At 32.4% G+C, this 22,695-nt stretch overlaps 1 protein-coding gene across 2 annotated transcripts; it reads left to right on the plus strand.

Moving 5' to 3' along the window:
• Positions 1-700: 700 nt before the first annotated feature.
• Positions 701-22,695, plus strand: LOC147066360 (glutactin-like). Of its 2 annotated transcripts, none has more exons than XM_085956106.1 (12): positions 701-915; positions 1,669-1,824; positions 4,244-4,397; positions 6,199-6,377; positions 7,055-7,261; positions 8,640-8,808; positions 10,911-11,000; positions 12,079-12,194; positions 12,631-12,876; positions 13,698-13,776; positions 13,936-14,035; positions 22,391-22,695. In XM_085956106.1, exons 1-12 carry the CDS (start codon positions 724-726, stop codon positions 22,512-22,514), a joined length of 1,812 nt encoding a protein of 603 aa, XP_085812232.1. In that variant the 5' UTR covers positions 701-723; the 3' UTR covers positions 22,515-22,695. The 2 variants fall into 2 exon arrangements, with proteins under 2 accessions (XP_085812232.1, XP_085812233.1); XM_085956107.1 differs by lacking the exon at positions 22,391-22,695 and adding an exon at positions 19,906-20,034.

Below are 22,695 nucleotides of genomic sequence, written 5' to 3' on the forward strand. Positions count from 1 at the left end.
ATCAAAAGTGGCATATTGTCTGAAAGTGTCGTTCAACATTATGTTTTTTGGCACTGCAATACTACTACCACACAACAAACAGACGCATTTATTTTTCAGATTAAAGAAACATGATTCCTCCCAGTCAGTGTTAAAATTATAGGTTCGTTGTCTTTTACTCGGTCCACTCATTTTAGAACTATATAGAAGGAATATCAAAACCTAATTCGTGTTTCGTCAGACGAAGATGTCTTCTAGCTAAATGTCGCGACCTGAACGGGGCAGCAATCGCAATCATAATGACAACAACGCGGTTCCAGGCGGGGAATGCTATTTGCCCATCAATCCTTGTACACGCCGAAAACCCGAACTGAGCCGATGATCGCCGAAGCAATCGGGACGGTACGAGCACGTGACTACTGTCACGTGCTTCGGCGTTCATCGGATCAGCCTCAGTTCGTGGCGTTCGTTCACTTCGGGTTTTCTGCGTGTGTCAGGCTAGCGTGAAAATTCTGTCTCTGTCGAATAGTGGCGGGCACATACGAATCGTTCCGCGGGCGCCATGGTGCCCGCGGGCACGGGGTTGGGAATCCCTGCCTTAGAGGGTGCGCGATCGAAAATATTTGGAGACCACCGTTCTAGTCATAACAGTCGAACGACGATTAAGTAATATTTTTATTTTACTAAGGTGTTATCAATCGTATTAAACAATTTTTTCCTCACTCGTAACTCGGTTTCGCGACGATGAAGTACACACTACAAAATGTCGCTGTGTTGTTCATGCTCGTCGCGTGTGTTCGCAGTGTCAAAGTGACAGTTCCCGAATTGGGCGATATCCTAGGATCGGAAACAAAATCCGAATGGAAGAGGAGGACCATCTATCAATTTTTATCTATTCCCTACGCACTGCCACCGACCGGGGCGAGAAGATTTGTGGTAAATTTATTTATTTATGTATTTTATTGAAATTTTACTGAACTTTGTTTCAGTAATGACACTTGTATACTCATACGAACACTATACTTGTTGATTATCTTAGAAAGATAGTGTCCACCAACCTAGTTCACTCTGTATGCTTCCATGAATTTTAATTTTTATTATGTGATTATTTTCTCATAGTATTATTGCCCTTTATTTTATGTCGTGTCAACACCTTGAATTTTTGATTTTTCATGTCCATTGTATGTAAAATAGATTTATTTTTTATTTTTAATAAATTTGAATTTAACATTTGAATAACATGATAATAAAACTGTCAATAACGTGTTGTATGGATTTGTGTGAACATTTGCGTTCGCGAAAATTGAACAAAATATACCTATATGTTTTCGTGTTCTAGCTGTTATAGCTCCTTAACACCCAAATATACATATTTTCCTCCCTACGTTGTTGGGTAGAGACGTCCTGGAGAGGAATATTGAAAAATTGAAAAAATATTTTTTGGTAACAATGATAACAGATCAATCTTGTATTTACTGATCTTTTGCGTGGTGTTATTTAACATTGTGACATTGACTACCACAATAATTAATTATCTTAGAAGTAAGCATTTTACTGCATTCGTACGAGTATAATAAATAACTGCCTACTTTTTATTAGTAATGGCAATTGACTTATCCACAATCATTAATAACACTAAATCTAAACTATTTTTGGGTAATACATATTAATGACAATATTTTATTTTAGCCACCGATTCCACTGACATCTTTTAAAGGGAATCTCTATAATGCCACAGTTCAGAGGCAAACTTGTCCACAGCTTGCCAATCCAGACACCTTGAAGTTTTCTGGTTCAGATGACGAATTGGAAGATTGCTTGTGGCTCAATGTATTTACACCATCAGTAAGTTGTTTAAAAATAAAATAAATAATTTAATTACCAATTATTTACTTTATAGTATTGTTTTCATAATATGGGAAATCATGGTGGGTTTTGTTCAATTAAATTTAGCATCACCCAATCTCCAACTGAATCATTAAAACCCACCCTATAAAACAGGTATGGCCAGTGCGTCGATCGCGGTCGACCGGTCGATCGCAAAGGTATCTTTGGTCGATCGCGGACATAATAATATATTGTACAATTTCTTGTTCAAACGAGTCAAAACCACTCGACGTAAACACAACACAAACCACAAATTTGCTCTAATAGTAAAAAAAGTCGCCTGCGGCGCTATTTTCCCGAAAGGATATTTAAATTTTAAGATACATGGCTGTGCGATGCAATTTGATGTGATACGATTATTGATGTAACTAAATGATAATTTATATTGTATATAATTTATACTTATAAATTTTTACTTATAAAATATCTCTTTTCAAAATACATATTTGAATTATAAAAAATGGGTTTTTATTGTTCTCGCATTATATAATTACAAGACAGTGATATCAGTCGATCGCCATAAATATTTTTTTCAACAAACTAGTCGATCCTAGAAAAAAAAGTGTGGCCACCCCTGCTATACAACTTCCTTGAATACATTTTAATGACAATAATATATTTTTATTTACGACAGGTGTAATAAACAAGAAATTATCGTTCAATAAACTAAAATATACCCTTCTTACAATAATTACTGATGCAGTAGTAATATCCAGGTACGTCTAATTGTTAGGTTCACGAATATCTCCGTCTTTTATAGTTTGGAAAAATCACAGCTTCTCTTTCTAATGACAGTTTGATGTTTAACAAATGAGTCACTATTGACATTTTGGCTATATAAACTGGTTACATGTAAATTGTATGTAAAACATTTCACCGTGGCACAGTTCGCCGTGAGATTTCTATCGGAAGGAGATGACCGTATACTATATGGTTTCCAATTTTATTAGATTCAAAATGAACATTAATTCAATTTTCATAGCTGATTTTGGAAAAATTCATGAATTCAATAATGAAAACCTAACTTAACCTAATCTAACCTAACAAATAATCCAGTATATCGGCTATTTTCAAAATTAGTTTGCTGTTGGCTTCCTGTAAAGTGTAAACCGACAAGAACCGTCTTTTATTTGGAATTTTATGACAGTAGGTCTATACGACCCAAAGAGGTTGGACGGTCTTTCATGTACGGCCATATATTTCCGATACAACATTTCACGGTGAAATGTATTACGGCGAACTGCAGACGTACAAGATTCCTGACACGATATAAACCTCGTATGTATGTGATATCAGGAAAGAAATTGTATTCAGTATGTACCTTTTTTGAGTATAGGATAATGTGGGGTGGAATCGATTATATAAACAACATGACTCAATAAGAAGCTTTATCCAGCTTCGTCAATTAACAACACATTAATTGATATTCGTGAGTAAGTTAGATTAATCGAGATTTTTTAGCTTAGATTAAGGCGGAGAGGCACGCCAGCAGAGAACCTAGCGGAAAAATACGAAGCTTGCAAATTGACATTTTTTTTTGATAATTTACAATTTCAATTGTATTAATTAATAAATATGTATCTGAAAACATTAAAAAGATTTTTATTTATTTTTAAATTTAAAGATAAACTTGCAGTTGTAAAAAATGTAATAAAATGTGAATTCGTTGCAGGGTCACATCTTATTATTATATTATATTTCATGGACATATTTATTATTATCTAAAATTTAGTTTATTTAGTTTTAGATTTTTTGTCGTTTAGATTTTTGACTAATTCATCGTTTTAATTTTTTTTATATTTATTTTAAAAAACATCGATTTTTATAAAAATATAAATGTGTATAACTTGAAATCCTTTTTATTTACATCGAATCGAGCTTCAATATTGGGACTATGCCTAAAATAAAATTTGATATTAATAAAAAGGATTTCAAGTTATACACATTTATATTTTTAAATAACAAATAAAAACGATGAATTAGTCAAAAATCTAAAACTTAATAAACTGAATTTTAATAATAAATATGACTATAAAATATAATGTTATAATAAGATGTGACCCTGCAACGAATTCACATTTTATTACATTTTTTTACAGTTGTAAGTTTATCTTTAAAATAAAAAAAAAAAAAAAAATCTTTTAAATGTGTTCAGATACATATTTATTAATTAATACAGTTGAAATTGTGAATTATCAAAAAAAAAACTCAAATTGCAAGCTTCGTATTTTTCCGCTAGGTTTTCTGCTGGCATGCCTCTCCCCCCTTAAGTTGAGATTGCGTCGGATCCCTGTATGCGGCTCGTCTAATTATTGTGAGAAACAGGGTTTTAAATGGATACATAATGGATATTGACGACTGTTCATAATTCTTTTAGATTCCATTTCGCACAGAAAGAAAACTTCTTCCTGTGATAGTTCTGTTTCCTGGAGGTGGTTTATACGAAAGTGGTGCGAATCGATATCCACCACATTACATTCTTGAAAAAGATGTCGTACTGGTGGTGCTGCAATACCGATTGGGGCCATTAGGTGAGTCGATAGTAAACTAAAGTATGTGTAATAATGCTAATAATATCATTATACAATTTATTTACCAACATTATTACTAACAACTTGAATATTTATATAAAAGTATTAATAATTGATAATACCTATGTCGATTAGTTTTATCAATCGCTTCCGTACCTACCTGTAGTTTTATAAATTTAAATAAGTAATGTCATTATTAGCTAATGATATTCTTAACTTGGTTAATGTAATACCTACTATTGTGAGAATGGATTTTATTGTCGTGCCAGCATTTTTATTTATTCTATATAAATGTATCAATCAGATCAGAAAGTAAGACGGATATGATATTCATATGACTACATAGGTAGGTATTTCAAAATACTGATAAAAATACGATTATTTTGTATACCGAAACACTTCGTTGTATTATTGTTTATTATTTGCAATATTAAATTGAGTAGGTCAATGCAACCAATAATAGTGGATTGGATTACGGATTTATTCCGAAATAACTTTTCATACAAAACAGAATTAACTGAAAATGAATTTAATTCTACTTAAGAATGGCTAAAAGTATTAAAAAATGCATTGGCACCGTATTCTCTATATATATTCTAAAAGTTTCAAATGTCTAGCTAGTCGGGAAGTTAGTTAAAATTCGATTGCAAGATTTGTACCGGACAAACAACCACCGGACAAATAAGAATACGACCTAATAAAAACTTTGTAAAAAGTAAAATTTTATCAGTAACTAGTCGAGCAAATAATGAAATTGTATGTTTAAATTCAACTGTTATCTATATTCTTGAATTTATTTAATATATGTACTTAATCAATCTTAATAATATACCTATCTACATTATTTTTTATTAAATTAATTATTAAATTGATTAGTAAATTATGTTTACAACATCAAATTAAATTTGCATACCTACCCAATGTTTGAATTACGTAATTGATAATAATAATTTTGAGTAGGTATATTACGAAAATAAATTATAAAACAACAATCAATGAATAAATAAGAGATAGCAAATACCAAAATATGATTATTATCAACTATAATAAACATACCACATTAGTATGAGGTGAGATAATTTTGACAAAAAACTAGACATAGTTTGAAGGGCACCGAACGAGAGAAAGTGCTTCAATATTGTTTATGCAAATACTGTCCACAATAGTAACTGTAACCATGCGGGTATAAATCCAAAATGTGGCATCAGTACATATCGCACATCCAGTGCAACAACGTCACAAGTGCTGAAAAATCAAAATTTAGTTTAATGTCAAAAAATATGTCTAATAGGTCTCCGCACCTGGTGCGTCAATGTCATAAAAATGGTTCATATAGTTTTCGTCAAAGGTTTCATATGTCAAATCATGAAGCCATGTGACTCTATCAAGTTCACAAACTTTAAATGCTTCTCCTGAAAAAGAGTGTGTTTTGCACTTATGACGTTATTGCACTGGATGTGCGATATTATGCAGGAATATCTTTTTCACTGTCGGAATAAAGTACGGAATAAAATTGTAAGGTTGCGCCCGTTTTGATTTATGACTACCTATATCCCATTCGAGATGATTTTCAATGTGAGACCAAGCTAAGAAATTGTATCTGCGTACTTTCAAGGTTAAATTACATTACAATCGATATCCAATTTTCACTTATGTCATCAATTGCATTATATTTTAGGAATACATTTTTTGATTTAGTAAAAGTCTACTAATAATTATTATTAGTACTTCTTTACTTAGACCAATTTTCCTCTGTGTATTGGTAAAAATCATGGTCAAAAGAATAATTTTTATTTTTCAGGATTTCTTTCAATGCAAACTGACAAGATACCGGGGAACGCAGGATTTTTTGACCAAATCGAAGGACTTAAATGGGTCAAAAAATACATCGCTAGTTTCGGTGGTGACAGTACACAAGTCACTCTCATGGGACAAAGTGCCGGAGCGGCTTCGGCATCGCTTCTTTTGTTTAGTCCATTGGTGAGTCATCAATTCCCTAATAATATTTATACAGTGGAACCCCGATCTACCGTTCTCGCATAAATCGTTTTCCCGCATGGATCGTTCATTTTTGAAAGTTCCGCCAAACACCCATAAGAACAATGTTAAATAATCCCGCATTAACCGTTCCCCGATTTATCGTTTTCCTCGATCTATCGTGTAAATAGTATGGTCCCGTCACAGATATTATCCCGATTGACCGCTTTTGTTGAATATTTTTCATTTCGCTTTCGTAGAATTGTTTATGATACGCGTCGCTTTGTCTGCACAGGTCGGTCGGCGCGCAGTCTTGCCTCAAATCTCAATATAAAAAGGAATTCAAGTTGTAGACATTTATATTTTTATGAAAATCAATGTTTTTTTTAAATAAGTAAATATAATAAATATTAAAACTATGAATTAGTCAAAAATCTCTTAGGTGATGCTTAGAAAACTTAATAAACTAAATTTTAACTAGCACAGTTGAAATTGTAAATTATCAAAAAAATGTCTCAAATTGCAAGCTTCGTATTTTTCCGCTTTTGCCCCTGGTAGGTAAAGACATCGCCTTAACTCAAGACAACTAATTAATTACTAAGTAATACATTAATTGAAAATATTCCCTACGATATTAATATTTATATCTATCATTTTAACATCATGATGTTTTTTTTCAGGTGGACGACAGTTTATTCCATCAAGTAATTATGCAATCAGGATCGTCTCTAGTTGGTTCAATTGTTTGTTCAAATACAGACTCGTACATCATGGCGATGTATTCTGGTATAACTAACATTTCTATTGAGGCCGATATTGATCGTATTGAGTCAACTTTGAGAAATGCAACTATAAAAGAACTCACCTCTGCCGTGTTGAAAATGCTTGTAAGACACCATCATTAATATATAAATTTACATAAAGCGTGTCGCACACAGAAACTCGACACGACTGCAATATGTTGACATTATCGATTAGATTTTGTTGGCATTCACAAACACATACTATTTAACTTAATGTACCATCGAATATTTTTTACCGAATGCAATGTTGGACAAATGTTGCTGAAATGTAGGTAGAGTTTAAAAAATTACCACAACCGCGTATAGAATCTATACCGCCAGAGTGTGAATAAATACGTCTGTATGCATTAAATTTTGTTACGTGTGTAACCGAAACGCACATTCATGATCAGTAATATTTAAGAAAATTCCGAAGGCTTTGTATTCCATATATATTATAACTTAATCGGTATTAAGTCAAAGTTTCAAAACCTTTTCTATGCCAAATCATCTATGGTGACTGGCTTCGCATGTGTGTTTTCTGTTCTGTGCAAATAACTATAGTTTCTATAGGAATCGAATACAAGTTTCACGTGTTTTAATTTTCAATGATTACGATCACTTATGATTGTCGAGTCTTGCCATTTTGCAATAAATGCAATTTGGGGTCATTCCTGTTCTATGGATATTAATTTTGGCAGCACTGAAGACGTTCTGTTATTCAAAATCTCTCTCTTTCACAATATAGCAATATATAACAATATTATATCATTTCCTGCCCATCTATTCTATACATAAGACAGTTTTGACTGTTCAGACGGCTAACGTATTGTAATAATTTATTGTTACAATAAGTGCTAATAATTCGATACAAACCTACCCTAGATAGCTGCTGTAGCGGCCGAAAGCAGTCTTGTGTATAGAATAGATGCGCTGTACCTACCTATTTCAATAGCTTTAATCTCAATGTTCCAAATGGAATAGTTATAAAAAAACTAGTAACTATTTTAACGTAATTTAATTAAGAAAGATTATATGAATGATTGATTATTATTAATTGACAATAATGGCAATGATCAAATTACAAGCAATATCATACGTCACTGTTCTGGCAGAAGACACTAATTCGATAAAATTACATATTGAGTTAGTACCAAAATGTTCCTTATTACAAACTTTACCGTCTGGAAACTTTCTTAATAAATAAACAGACTTTATTTTAAAGTCATCCTTTTTACGATTACTTAATAAACTCACATTATAGACCATTATTTCAAACATTTTAACCACTTCAAAGTCAAATTACTCAAAACTAGTATTCTCCAGTTAGTGTGTTCTGCCAGAACAGAGACTTAAGCTCATTTATTACCAACATTCCAACATTCATATTTTAGTAGGTAGTAATAATCACAACAATTATGTATTAATAGATTTATTATATTATATAATACATTTTCTATGAGTTTTAATTTTAATGTAACAGGCCAAGGATCCACCAATGATATATCACCTCGGGTGCGCAGTAATTCAAAAAGCTGGCGTTCTCAAGCTTATTCCTGACACTCCACAAAATCTTCTGGGCACTGGTCAGTTCAGGACTCTTCCGATGATCGCTGGAGCAACCAAACATGACGGATCTTTTGTTCTGCCAAGTAAAAACTACCAACCATTATTATCTATACATTTTTCAGAATATAAGAAATATTATAATCCTGAAGTTTTACGGATTTTTTAGGAATGATAAAGAAAACTTGTGTTGTGTACCAATTATCTACGCAAATATGAAAGACTAGCAATATTCGATAATACATAAGTACATAAATACATTTATTATCGTGTATCTATGTTAACAAAAACCCGTATTTTAAGAAAACCTTCATACACTTTTAGAGGCAACAAAATGAAACCAAGATTTTCAACACTCATTGCTATCGCTGAATATTTTCTCAAATAATATATGGCAACAATACATACAACTGCATCGAGAAATTGATTACGATGAAGTTTGTGCGGATATACGTAGCAGCAACGCGCTAAAGACTAGGGCGAGCAACAGATAATAACGATAGAAACGTTCGTCTAGAGGCGGATCACACCGGCTGATATTGATGAAACATTGTTTTCTTTAGATCCCGTTGAAAAAGTTTCGCCTGCAGTCAAATTCACGTTTTTAGCATTTTTGTTTGCTAATTTGTACCGCGACTCCCTAATGCCAAATCTTCACTTGGCGGCTGCCGAAAAAGCCAATTTTATTACACATATTTGCTCAATCATGATTTCTATCATGGATTATTATGCATGACTTCTTCAATATTACAAAACTTGGACCTCGCCTACAAATTTTTGGTATTTGACCGTACGATTGCAGAATATATTAATAAAGACGGCATTATATATTTTTATACTGTAAATTTGTCATCCATTGACTTTTTATGCGATTCATTTCATTAGTATATTTTAATAAAGGTACCTGATGTGATGCACCAGGCTTGACTAGCTCAACCCTGGCTGGTGGTCAACAAAGAAAAATGTCTGAGAGCGGTGTGGCTGATGATGAGGATTGGCACATTCACAATAATATATAGTACTTTATTATTAGGACACAATTGAGTATTTTCACCAGTTTATTACGGTCCACGTTGTTCACATGAAGCATATAAGTAGTGAAAAATTAAAAGTTTGTACAGAATTGTAAAAGTTGTAAAGTTATAGTAAAATGCTAGGTAAAGCTTAGTAGAAATGACGGAAGTTCGTATGATACCACTAGTTTACTGTTCACACTATGGAACTGTAAGTATTCCGAAATAATCGCCAAAGAACTCAATAGTCGAATTCTCTGGACTTCAGAAGAGAAATTTGAAATTCCGAAAAATCACGTAGTGACGTGATCTTATCCTGAAGGCTTGAAAAAGCTACTCCCCTGCGGTCGGCTCGATTCCTGGTTACTAACCAACCCGTAGACCATTTCGACATATGGCTGATGCCTTCTGGCAAAAAAAATAATTGGGGTAAACTTTACACTTACCAAAGAATCTTATTAATTACAGTCATTTTATATGCATCTACGCTTTTGTCCCATCCACGGCCCACTCTGAGTGATCATGAGATGCGTCAGAGTAAGCTGTGGGACTTTAAATATATATCTATACATTGCTCTGTCAAGAGATAGACGTACGTATTGAACAGAAGGGTCGACTAAAATGGTTAGACCGCATAGTTGCGTCGCCTAATGCGGCGTCTGAAATGTCCGCTGAAGGCCAACACTTCGGGGTCACGTCACTGACTAGTTTTATGGATCTTGGGATAGGTGTAGGTGCTTTTCCTGCATTAAGTTTATTCATGGATTTTTCGCGGATTCGCGCGCCCTGAGTTGTGGTCTCTTTAGCCCTATAATAAATTCGTTCCTGGAGACAACATAAATATTAAATACGTTTGTATTTTCTGTATAATTAATAGGGGTACTTACCCGACCAAAAATCTGCTGATCTAGTTATTAATTTGTCTATATTAAAATAAATAATATCCCAAGTATTTTGCAATGGACATAATTAACCCTTTTTACGTATGTGCCAACCTAGAATGTTGTTTATTTTAGAAAATAGTCTATGACTTCCTCGACTCACTTTAAATAAATTTATTCTAATATGGTAATGTATAGTACCTATAAGCTTTAAACATACGGCATTCGGTAAGAGGTAAGGTCACTATATTATTGACATATTTTTAATGATACGTATTCTTCTTGTTTTTCCAGTTATTTACGATGTTTTGTCAGAATATGGCATGGCGAATAATGCAGAATATTTACGGACTAAACTGACAAATTATATACTTGGACTTACAGGTTTGTTATGTCACTATTATTCCGAAAACACTGACCCTAACGTACGATTTTCGAACCGTCTCCGTAAGGAAATCTACACCCGGTCACAAATAGAAAATTGCATCATTTGGAACTTAGTTGTAAAATAATCAAAACCGCCCACGCACACAGGCGGGACCATGCCCGGCAAGTGATGTTACGTGGCTAGTCGAATTCCGATGCAACTTTTTGCCATTCTACCTGCGGCCCATGTCGAGTGGAATTTGTTGCGACAAGCAGTCGTTTTTGAAGTTATACTTCTTTTGGCGCGTTTGGGAAAACAGTTCAGTGTATTTTTGACGTCTGGCGAAGTTGCGCGCGCCGATGCAATACATAATTTATTATTATGATTATATTCATTTCGGCCTCATACTAGCCTAACAAGACCCAACCCAACCTAAGAGACTAACATTCTACACTGTTCATTTATATCCATAAAACTTTATTTCTATTGGAGTGTATATTTATTTTTCATTGTAAAGATTGTGTATCAAGGTTTAAGGCTATATTTATGAGTAAATTTATCAATAAACAATTAAATTTTGTAAATGTTGAGTTGGTAAATAATTCAAAAAATACATTGAAATTTGATTTTTTATTATTCATCATGGGCAATTCTAAATCGATTACAACAGCTGTATGGCAAAGATGAGTTTTGGTCCAATACAATAATTAAATTACAATTATCATGTGCTATATGAGACATAGATGAATCGCGTACGTTTTCATTTACCTAATCCACTGTAATATTAATAGATTCAGGTAACGGCTTATTTTGTTTTGTTACGCCAAAGAAGTATAACTTCTAACGCGCGCACATAAGTACCTACACACACCGATTTATTTTCTACTAAAAATGTCGAACCGACGCCATGTACGGCAGTACACTATGTGCGACAATAAATATTTTTGTATGGTAATTTATAATGTAAGCATGCACCATATTATAAAAGGTACTCCCTGGTAGGTACCTAGTTAAACGTTAAAATATATATAGGTCCTATTTTAGTATTATTACTTATTTATAATAATACAATATTATAAATTTTAAAATTTTCAGGCATATCTGATCCGGGTGGAGCATTAACTGATATATTCGAAAATAAATATTTTAAAAAGATATTCGATGGAAAAGATGAATTGACATTTTCAGACATAGCCCCTGGATTAACTGACGTAAGTCAATTATTATTACAATCTAACATAAATAATAGGAAAGTCCTATTTTTGGTATGGTCACAGTTTTATTAAAGCTTGATTTGATATGAATAAAAAGGATTTCAAGTTATAAGTACTATTTTTAATTTTTAGAAATTCGATGTTTTCAAATAAATATAAAACGTATTAAAACTGTGAATTATTTAAAAATATTTTCTTTATTTTAAGGATAACTTAATTTTATTGATAAACATAACCATAACCATATACCTATCTATTATTATGTAAGTTATAATAAGATATTACATTATTTAAATACTATCAAAATGTTAAATTACTTATTTCTTATTGTGTTGCTAGATGTCTCTGGTAAATCTACAGTAGCAGAGTGTAACATATAATAGTACCTAAGTCTAGGCAGATGAATGAATTTTTAATGTTTACTTTGTTTTAGATGATCGCCACGATTGCTATCAAAGCACCTACGTTGAAACATGCTAAAGCAAATGCATATCATAATGCAACTTATTTTTACACATTTGACTACAGAGGACAATATACCCGATTTGGATACGAAACTGATGTCAGTAAATATCCTTTCAAAGGAGGTGTTCACCACTCTGATGATATGATGTATTTATTCAAATATCCATTCAGCACTAACTTGAATAAAAATGATACAGCAGTTGCTAAAATTATGGTAAGTTATTTTATAAAATAATTCGTAGGTATTGAATCATTAAGTTATAATACGTTTTACATAATAATTTAAATTACTGTACAAGGGAGTGAATAGTAACGTTTTCAGATTTCATATTCAATTTCAAACCTATGCTGGATGACTGAAAATCTAAATTTACTTGCCAAAAGTTGTGTTTCTAATTTCAGCAGTATGGCTTGGTAAATGGGATTGCTCATTATTCATTCACCATCAATATTTTCCCAAAATTAGGTATAGTCTGTTCCTATTTACCAGCGAAACGGGACTAGGGGGGTGGAGGGGGGTCTGATATAATGTGTTTATTTGTGACGAAGGGGGGATAGGGGGTCAGAGAAAATGTGACGTCACAAAGTACACAAAAAATATAAAAGGATCTGAAAACACAATACATATTAAGGATCGGGGATTTAAGAATAAATATTTTTTTTCTATTTTTTAACGTTTAGGGAGGGAGATGTCAAAAATGTGACGTAATATAGACAGGGGGGTAAAAGCTTACGTGACTCTGGGTGGGAGTGTGAAAATACGATAATAAAAAGAAATAACAACATGATTATTTATTATGTTTGTTAATTTTTATTTTCACATACGTACATAAACTAGTTCGTAATTTCTAAATTTCGCTTTCCTGACCATTTTATGGTTTGGCGTTCAGGATAGTTTAGAATTGAATAGATGAAATAATAATAAAACTGGCTTCGTCTTACTCTCTTAGTGCATTACCAATTTCATAACAAGGTGACATTATTATGTCAGAATAAAAAAAATAAATAAAATGATTTTTTTTTAAATTTATCTAGGTGGACTTGTGGACTAGTTTTGCAATAAATGGAATTCCACATTCACCAGGCGCAGACGATTGGTTGCCGATCGAAAAAGGTTTGTTAAATTTCTTTGTCTTTGCCATTCAATCAATTAGCTCTAATAAAGAACACACAACTCTGTATTTTTGTGTTGTATTAATTGAAGACGATTTATGATTTCCTGCAAAATGGTATTGAATAAAATAATAATGATTATTGTGCTTTCTAATTTTAGGAAGAAATGGCCCTTACTACCATCTCAATGCAGTCCCTTATGTGGATAATGATTTTGTGGAGAATGAATATGTCGTAGGAATGGAAGAAAAATCACCTAAGTAATTTTTTTTAATTGGCTTTAAATTCCATTTTCGAAAGTGATAGCAAGCTGTCACTTTTATTTTTAGTATGGTTTTTCGTCTGGATTCGGGATGTGGAGGTGAACAAATAGCACACCGGAATTGTTTTGGAAACGGCAAGGTATATTTAAGCTAATATTATATAATAGTTACATTTTTAATAATTTATTTTACGGAGGACGAAATTCGCGTGTTTACTGTTTGGCTGTTTGGCAGCATATTCCCGCCATCTTGTGTTTCGCTTTCAACGAGAGCCGTTGTCGAAAAACGGCGACGTTGCAATATTTTTCAACGGTCATAATCTACGGCATTGCCGGCTCGGCTCTATTATTATTTATTTTCGTAATCAGTGCTTTACTATTTGTTGGATTTGATACTGACTCGGGCCTCTCCAGATACACAAAGACATCCCCAAACGGGGACCATACGGGGTTGTAGCAGTACCTATAACCTAGTGACGTCCCTAGATAAAATGCCGCCCCTAGCCAATGCCAAAATGCCGCTTCATTATTTTATACTTACAATATTTTCATCATCCTTTCATGAGTCCAATATCTAAGAAATGTGTTGTATGGATACATTACTAACAAATTATTCGCAAATCTGCACGTGTCGTTTCTGGTCATCAAGGACGTCGAAGGGCAATGGAAGTAAACTAGATATGGCGGACCCGATAAAACCAGTGAGCTGATTTTTTTAATGGAAAGATATTTTCCATATACCCACGATGACTGCGCGGCTTAAGCGTCGGCCTATAGGCCTATAAAAATTCGTTATTACTAAATTTAGGTAGCTATTTCTGTATATTCCAAATGATTCTTCTCGATTTGCCGCCCTTCGAGTAAATGCCGACCCCAAACGACGCTCAATCTGCCTACCCCCACGGGACGTCACTGTTATAACCCGGTGTGGATCTTGGCCGCCTCAAGAAGAGGTTTTGAGACTTTTTTTAAAATGAGAAATCCACTGGATTTTTTGGATTCAAACACACAATGACAAACAATATGGGAACTTGGCCAGAGACCCAGATTTTTAACCCAAGACCATCGACTCACCAAGGGGATACTTTACCATTTGGCCACGCCTAAGTTATATATAATTAGTATATTTATTTGTAGTTATCGATTTAAAACCAGGTACCATTTATTTATCTATTGTATTAACCAGGTATGTACACAGAGGGGGAGGGTTTCGGATTTCTCCCCCGGAACGAAAAAGGTATAAATTATGTAGGTAAATGCAAGACTGAAGAATGACTTGGAAGTTGAACAGCCTTCTCAATGGGTTGTTTCTTATCCTCTCGGCATTCGACGATACGCAAGGCCTGTATGAATGGAAGACTCGTGCACTCATGAATTGGTGCAACAATCTGGGGCATCCAATATTAATTTTCATATTCTGACGTGGCATGACGTCTAAAAGACAAGGTGGCACGGACAACACAAACGGAGACTAATGATCGTAGTAATTATGACCGTAATGTATTCGATAACCAATTGAGGGTGCCACAAATCGAAATTACTAGTAGGTAAGCACGCGTAATTATAATTAGCTGTAGGTTAAATTCTCATGGTTATTCTCAATGTGCGGATTGTCTTGTATAGGGAATCTATCAGCCCTCGAAATGGAATATTTGACGAACCGGAGCGATCGATAATTTTCCGAAAATAGTAACATGTTTTTCTTGTTTTATAGGTATACATATTGTATAATTTATTTTTTGTTAAATAATGGCCTACCTAGCTCAGACGGTGAAATTATTTTTTCCACTAGATGAAGTGATAATTTAGGGAACTCCATGGACCGGATCCGCGCTCCGGTGCGCTCCGATACAAATCGATACCTAGAATTATTTACTCAGTAAATAGGGATTGCAATACCGCTATTTCAAAACCGGTACTCCAGTATTTATCAATACCGAAATACCGGTTTTAAAAATCCAAAATACCGGAATTTTCGGTATTAAGAAAGCACACTCGTTTACGTTTTTGAAAATTAATTTTAAGTTATGTGTTACTAAAATGTAAATATATTCAGTAAATCCAAAAGAGGAGAAAAAATAATAAAACAAATTTCATCAAACATATTTATATAAGTAATTGTCGCGATGAATTATCATAACATTATTTCGAAATAGACAACATCCGTGACAAAAATGATCAATTATTATATAAGTTATTATTATTGATGACTGTACAAGCGTTTAATTTATGAAGCTTTTCCTGCAGCCGGACTTATTTGCACTTGATAAACTTTTGAGGGCTTTAGTTAAAATTATCAATATATTCAAATTATTTGTAAAAAATCACTAGTTCTACAATTATTATGATCAATACATATTTTTAAATGTCAACATAATAAATGTAGGTACCTATATAGGTTTTTGCTTTAAAATAGTATTTTAAAAAGATTTTAATAGCTATATTTATTGATAAGCACCTACTTCTGTTTTTGCAATCCCTATCAGTAAAGTACAGGGTCCCCGAAGCGACAAGAAGTAGATAAGGGCCAAAACACGGCGCTGAAAATCAACGCATACGGCGACGTGCCAACGATCATCTTACTCGATTCCAATAATAAATTTATTGTATACCTATGCAAAAATAGATCTAAACCTAATGAAATAATACTTTCATACTTGCTAAAGTTTCTAATATAAATTTAATAATCGTTGGACCAAGCCATAAAACTGTTTTGTTTGGGTTTGTGGTGATAAAAAATGTACTTAATTAAAATATTATTAAATTGGTATGCATTTTGTAACATACCTACCTACAATAACTTTACTGATAACGAAGTGAAGTCGGCATAATGACGTACAAACTATGTTTTTTTAAACTACCTAGGTACCTACATTTTTTGTAAAATATTATTTTAATTATGTAGCATCAAATAACAAAGTGCATTAATTATTTTGACTTATAAGTTATATATTACTTAGTTATTATTATAATACTTATTTATTATTAATACCTACTACTTATTTCAAAAAATGATTTGTTGCACCGCATAGGTAGCATTTTTTGTAAATAATGAGATTGAATGCTATACATAATTGTATTCTGATTGAAATGATCAAGAGATGGATCAGAGTGCCAATTATAATTGATAAAATACACATTACCTACTAGATTTATACATGCTATTCCGCAGTCCGCCGTAATACCATCCATAGTGATACCATCCAATAAATAATTATTTTTATAATAAAAATAATAATGTATTTTACTGCTAGCGGTATCGTTGAATAAATCGTAAAAGCTATTTATAACAGTAATAAAATAATAGTGTACAATAAACCGTTAGATGGCAGTAAATAAGAATACTTTTTCATAGCATATTGTATTTTTATTTTCTATGTAAATATTCGTCATAATTTAACTCTTGGATATATACACAATATAGATTCGTATTGGTGTATCATCGTGTTTTTTTATAAGAACTACAATAAGTTTGTCATAAAAACAAAACTATACAATTTTGGTGAATATTGACATCTATTTTTAATTATCATAAACTACTCTGCTTAAGTTATTTTATTGAACAAAAAGCTTTAATATTTTTTCAACGATGTCGCTCAAATACAATGTTTATTATTATTAAATTTTAAATAAATTATCATTTATGTAATACAATTATAATAACTGGTTGTATTAAATACAGACACAGTGGCGGAACTAGACTAGACTACAACAGCTCATATTGTGAAATTATATTTATGTATGTAGTTTTCATAATATTATTGTCTTTCAAACAAGAGTAAACAACAAATTGGAATAATAATAGGATCTATATGGTGTAATTATTAACAATAATCCATTGTACCTACCAGTGGCGGCTCGATGACTTTCTAGGTGGTGGGGTTTAGCGATTAATTTATTAAATATACATACTTTCTCATATTATACATTATGTACCAAGCTACTTACAATAATATGACTTTACTAATGCATTCACATCGTTTTTTATAACGAGATTTTTGTACCGCGGCGGCGGGATGGGACCGAGTGACCCCACCCCGTTCATCGAAAAATAAACGCCATTGGTTTCTTAATTTGTACATTTAATTAATTATTATAATACCGCGTAATCATTATTGTGTTATTATATAATTTACAATCATCGCTTTTTTATTTGTATAATATCTAATAATAAATATCTCTATAAAATTGCGACGGGTTTAGATGGATAACATAAATTAAATAGTTCATTTAATCGTTGGTATATTACGACAATGATAAAAATATCGGACGTGTATTTTTGACATGCTGACGATGTGGGGATGGTCCCTACGAACCCTTAAGGTAGAGCCGCCCCTGGTACCTACCTAGTATTAATAATATGTCTTTTAAATTTAACGAATTGTTTACCAAATTTTATCTGCCATTATTTGAAAATTATTAATAAAAATCTGGTAACGTTCACGGTTACTACCCATATGAGGTAAAGATAGGTACAAACTTACTATTATATCGAAAGATACAAATTAAAAAATTATTCATACTTTATAGTTTATATTATAAAATAATAATAACATTCACATTGTTTCACGTTACTTTTTAGTGAACACGAACACGTGAATGAAATTCATGTCTAGGTACATACAATAAAAAATATTGTCATGCAATAATTATTGTACCTATTGTCATTCTTTATGTTCCAACAAAGACAATAATATAGGTAGGTACATAATAGTTTTTTAGTAAACTTACCTCGAACCAGAATAAGTAGTGACATAATTATATACTTTTATTATACTTACCTAATGTTAATTTTTAGTGTGGAGATTAGCCTCATATTAATAGTAGTTATATTTATATTCTTAAAATAATGGACAGATTAAAAAATTATATATTGGTAGTTCAAGTTCACAGATTCTTTGATTGGTAATAAATATTAAGAGCGTACATAAGTGAAACGACAAATAATTTTTAACAGTATATGGAACGAAATTTTGCAAAAATTAAGCACGTCAATTTGTTTTGTGATGGCGTCGGAGGAATATATTCTTAAATCGTGTAAAGATGACTAAAAAACGTTCCGCATGTAGGTACATACTTAAAAAAGAAAACATGTCAATGAATATACTAATAAGAATATAATAATAAACATAACATTAAAAGGACGCATGTTGAATTTTTATGACAAATTATATTTCGTTCGGCTCGCGTCATTTGCACAATCCGCGCATCCCCTAGTCACGATCTTTTTAGACCATGCCTCAGCTGAAGAGCTTTAAGTATTTAAATAAAACATGCTATGTAAATAGGTACACACCTACACGGTATTTTGATTGGGAAATGACAGTTTTTTTTATTATAAAGGTCAACCGACGGGGTTCAATAATAATAATTATTTATTAAGCCTAATTAAATCAAATACTAAATACATAGGTAGGTCCAGTTAAGAATAATCTCGAAATTAAAAAATAGTTAAAAAAAGTAGTTCGTATCAAAATAATGAAAAATGATGAACAAAAAAAATAAAGAGGCGATATAAAACAAGTACTGGTGACGTGTGGAATGGAAAGTTTTGGAGCAAACTATTTTGAAAGAGGCAAGGTAACACAACAGTTCCACTCGATCAATATGATAATTAATTCAAAGTTTGGTAGAGTAGAGTCAGCGAACAATAGTATCCGAGATTGGTTTTGAAGATGAGAAATTAAAGAAATAATACATTGTACGTAAATATTACCCGGGCCGTATTTATCATTGGGCTATATGGGCCATAGTCTAGGGCAGGGTTTCCCAATTTTTTTCTGCAATGGAACACTTCGCAAACCCGGAAATTTTAACGGAACACTTAGTTTATTTTGTAGGTTATTAGTATATTATTATATTTTGTAGGATTTAGATCATGGCCCCCACATCCCGAAGCGGGCCCCCAGGCTAGGATCTTTGGCGGCCCCCCTACTTATCGCTAAGGTTGAAGGCAGTGTGACGATCTACAGTTGCATATTCCAAATGGTGTTCGAGGTAAAATTAAGGGTATTTTTAATACACCCACTTTTATGTTGATATGCACAATTATGAACATGTCATATATCGACAATAATCAAAAATTGTAAGTAAGGCAAAACCACATGCAGACGATATTTTTTTTTACTATTAGTGCATGTTTTTGATGTGTGTTTATCTCACTTGGCTGGTCGATCTCTCACGCCGGGCCCCCGTACGAAGATCTTTAAATGTGTTTCTTTCCATTCTTACCAAATGGTCGCAGAACACCTATTCAGGTTCGGCGGAATACTGGTGTTCCGAGAAACGTAGTTTGGGAAACCCTGGTCTAGGGCCCCGAATTGATAGGGGCCCCGAAAACCGAAAAATAAATCGGAATTATGCTGTAATCATAATATACTGAAATTACACGGTCAAACAAATACCTACAATTTGTGGGCGAATTAATTAAATATATGGAGGAAGTCTCGTCTTAAATTTCAATTGTTTTTTTTACAACTTGAACATGCGTAATAAAAATTATTACGATTAAGAAAATATATAATAGTTTAGTAAACTATATAATAGTTTTTAGTAAACAAAATATTATATTATGACATCAAATAAATACGGACTTAAAAAAATACTATTATAATTGAAAAAGTTTTTAGGACCCCCAATAAGTATTAGCCTATGGCCTCTTCAAGAGAAGATTCATTCCAATATATTCTTATTCTGATGATAGATAGCACATCAAAGTTGTATAATATAAAATGATCAAAAATCATTCTCTGAAAGTGTTAATAGAATGTATCAGTGGAACGTTCCTGCGAAAATTCTTTGTACCTACAGCAAATGGCACCGGGAAATGCACTGGGCAGAATGAACACCCAGCACTCGAAATGGATCGGAACGCACAGGAGCGCAGCTCCTGTTAGTGGAATCTACAAGATTATCGCTCCATCTCGCGGAAAAATTAAATAATAAAATATTGCATTCCGGTTCGCGAATTATTGAAAAGTAATATAATTATTTACTTCAAAGATATTTTTTAAGTTTCTACAAAACTTATCGGAATCATAGTAAAAAATAATGTTTTTAATGTGACATAACCCTCGGTTTTCGTCTGCGGTGCCGACAATATTATGCCCTAATCTTGCATGCCACAAGACTATTAATTATTTCATTTGACCGTCTAAGCTTGGCAGGTACCTACCTACATAACAAAAATTCTAATACGCTTTTTTATATAATACCTACATAAAATGATTAACAAAGATATGTTAATATTTTCAGAAAATGATCGGTTCATAAAATTGCTCATTTCTAGCGCTGAGAATACCTATTACAAAAAATTGTAATGACCTCAGAGTAATATGACTATTTTTCTCAAAAAAATGTTCCATGCATGATAAAAAAAAGTGGCCTTCAGCACAAGTTTCTTTCCTGTTATGAGATATTTTTCTTTTCATTTTTATGTCATTATGTAAGGTTTTCAAATACACTCTATGACGATCGGTCATATATATGTCGAAAAACCGGTTTCTTATGTTGGCATTCTGTGTCATAGGGTGTCACAGAGTGTAAATACGATGTCATAGCTCTCATACAATATGTATGTATAATATGTCGCAATGGCATAGATTTGATCATAGACACTAAAACGCTCTTAGCATATATGTGCCCGATCGTCATATAGTATATTTGAACCATAGAGATAATTTAAAATTGAACGTAATTTATGTTGATCTGTCACTAGATATCTCTAAAATGAGAAAACATTATTTACAAATTGCTGGAGTAACATTTTATGTAGGCGCACAAAAAGGCACTTAGCTAAGTTTGAAATAGTTTTCTTTCGTATTTGTCAAACAGTATTTTTAACGTGTCAAAATTATGTCAAATAATGTATTATATATGGCAACTCATTATTGTAACAACATAATAATAAGCCAATATATATTGCATATTGTCATTTCAATAACTACCATCGATTATATTATCACAATATAATATTGTATACAATTTCCGCTCCTATATCCAAAATGACTAGGTATTGTGGAATACAATGCCATATTATTGTATGAAATATTATAATGGCCACAAACAGTGTGAAGTTTTATCAATGTGCTGTGGCTATGATTATTATGAGGAGTCTGTATTTTATTTTATTTGTTAAAGTATACATAATAATATTTATTAAACATACAGGCTGTTTAAAAAAAAAATTGGTTGTTTTGTAATCATACCTATAGGGAGCTTATAAATAAACCGTGACCCATTTAATTGTTTATAAGATAATAATAATTTTCTGTTCTACTTTGCAGTTTCTTTATTCAATGAAAATATATACAAATTCAATCTAAGTTATTTTTCTTGTTTTATCGTGGTACAGCTCGACGTGGACCTTGGCATCATCAAGCAGCCCCATTCTTTCTTCTCGGTCTCCTGCTCTTCACCCAGCGCTTGCAAGTATTTATGTGGTCTTTTCGACTTCCATTTTCCTGTTGGTTCACTAACCGTGAAAATAAATCATTTGTTATAAAATTAAAGATATGTACCTATTCTTACAATTAATTAATTAAAAAACTGCTATGAAATAAGGTTTCTATGGAGGTTTTCAATTTATAACTTCGTTTTAATTATTTTTTACTGTTTTTACAATACAAATAAACTTATAACTAAACATATCTATTATAA

Source organism: Rhyacophila brunnea, unplaced genomic scaffold (genome assembly GCF_057557595.1).
Source record: "Rhyacophila brunnea isolate RB1 unplaced genomic scaffold, BYU_Rbru_1.0 scaffold_5, whole genome shotgun sequence".
In the NCBI taxonomy this organism is placed as follows: Eukaryota; Metazoa; Arthropoda; class Insecta; order Trichoptera; family Rhyacophilidae; genus Rhyacophila; species Rhyacophila brunnea.

What these genes read in the sequence shown, in the direction of transcription:
- LOC147066360 (XM_085956106.1), top strand. Translation starts at nt 724, where the DNA reads ATGAAGTACACACTACAAAATGTCGCTGTGTTGTTCATGCTCGTCGCG. An exon ending in CTGCCGTGTTGAAAATGCTT is followed by an intron (nt 7,262 to 8,639) that starts GTAAGACACCAT and finishes TTAATGTAACAG; the next exon opens with GCCAAGGATCCACCAATGAT. An exon ending in CAGCAGTTGCTAAAATTATG is followed by an intron (nt 12,877 to 13,697) that starts GTAAGTTATTTT and finishes AAATTTATCTAG; the next exon opens with GTGGACTTGTGGACTAGTTT.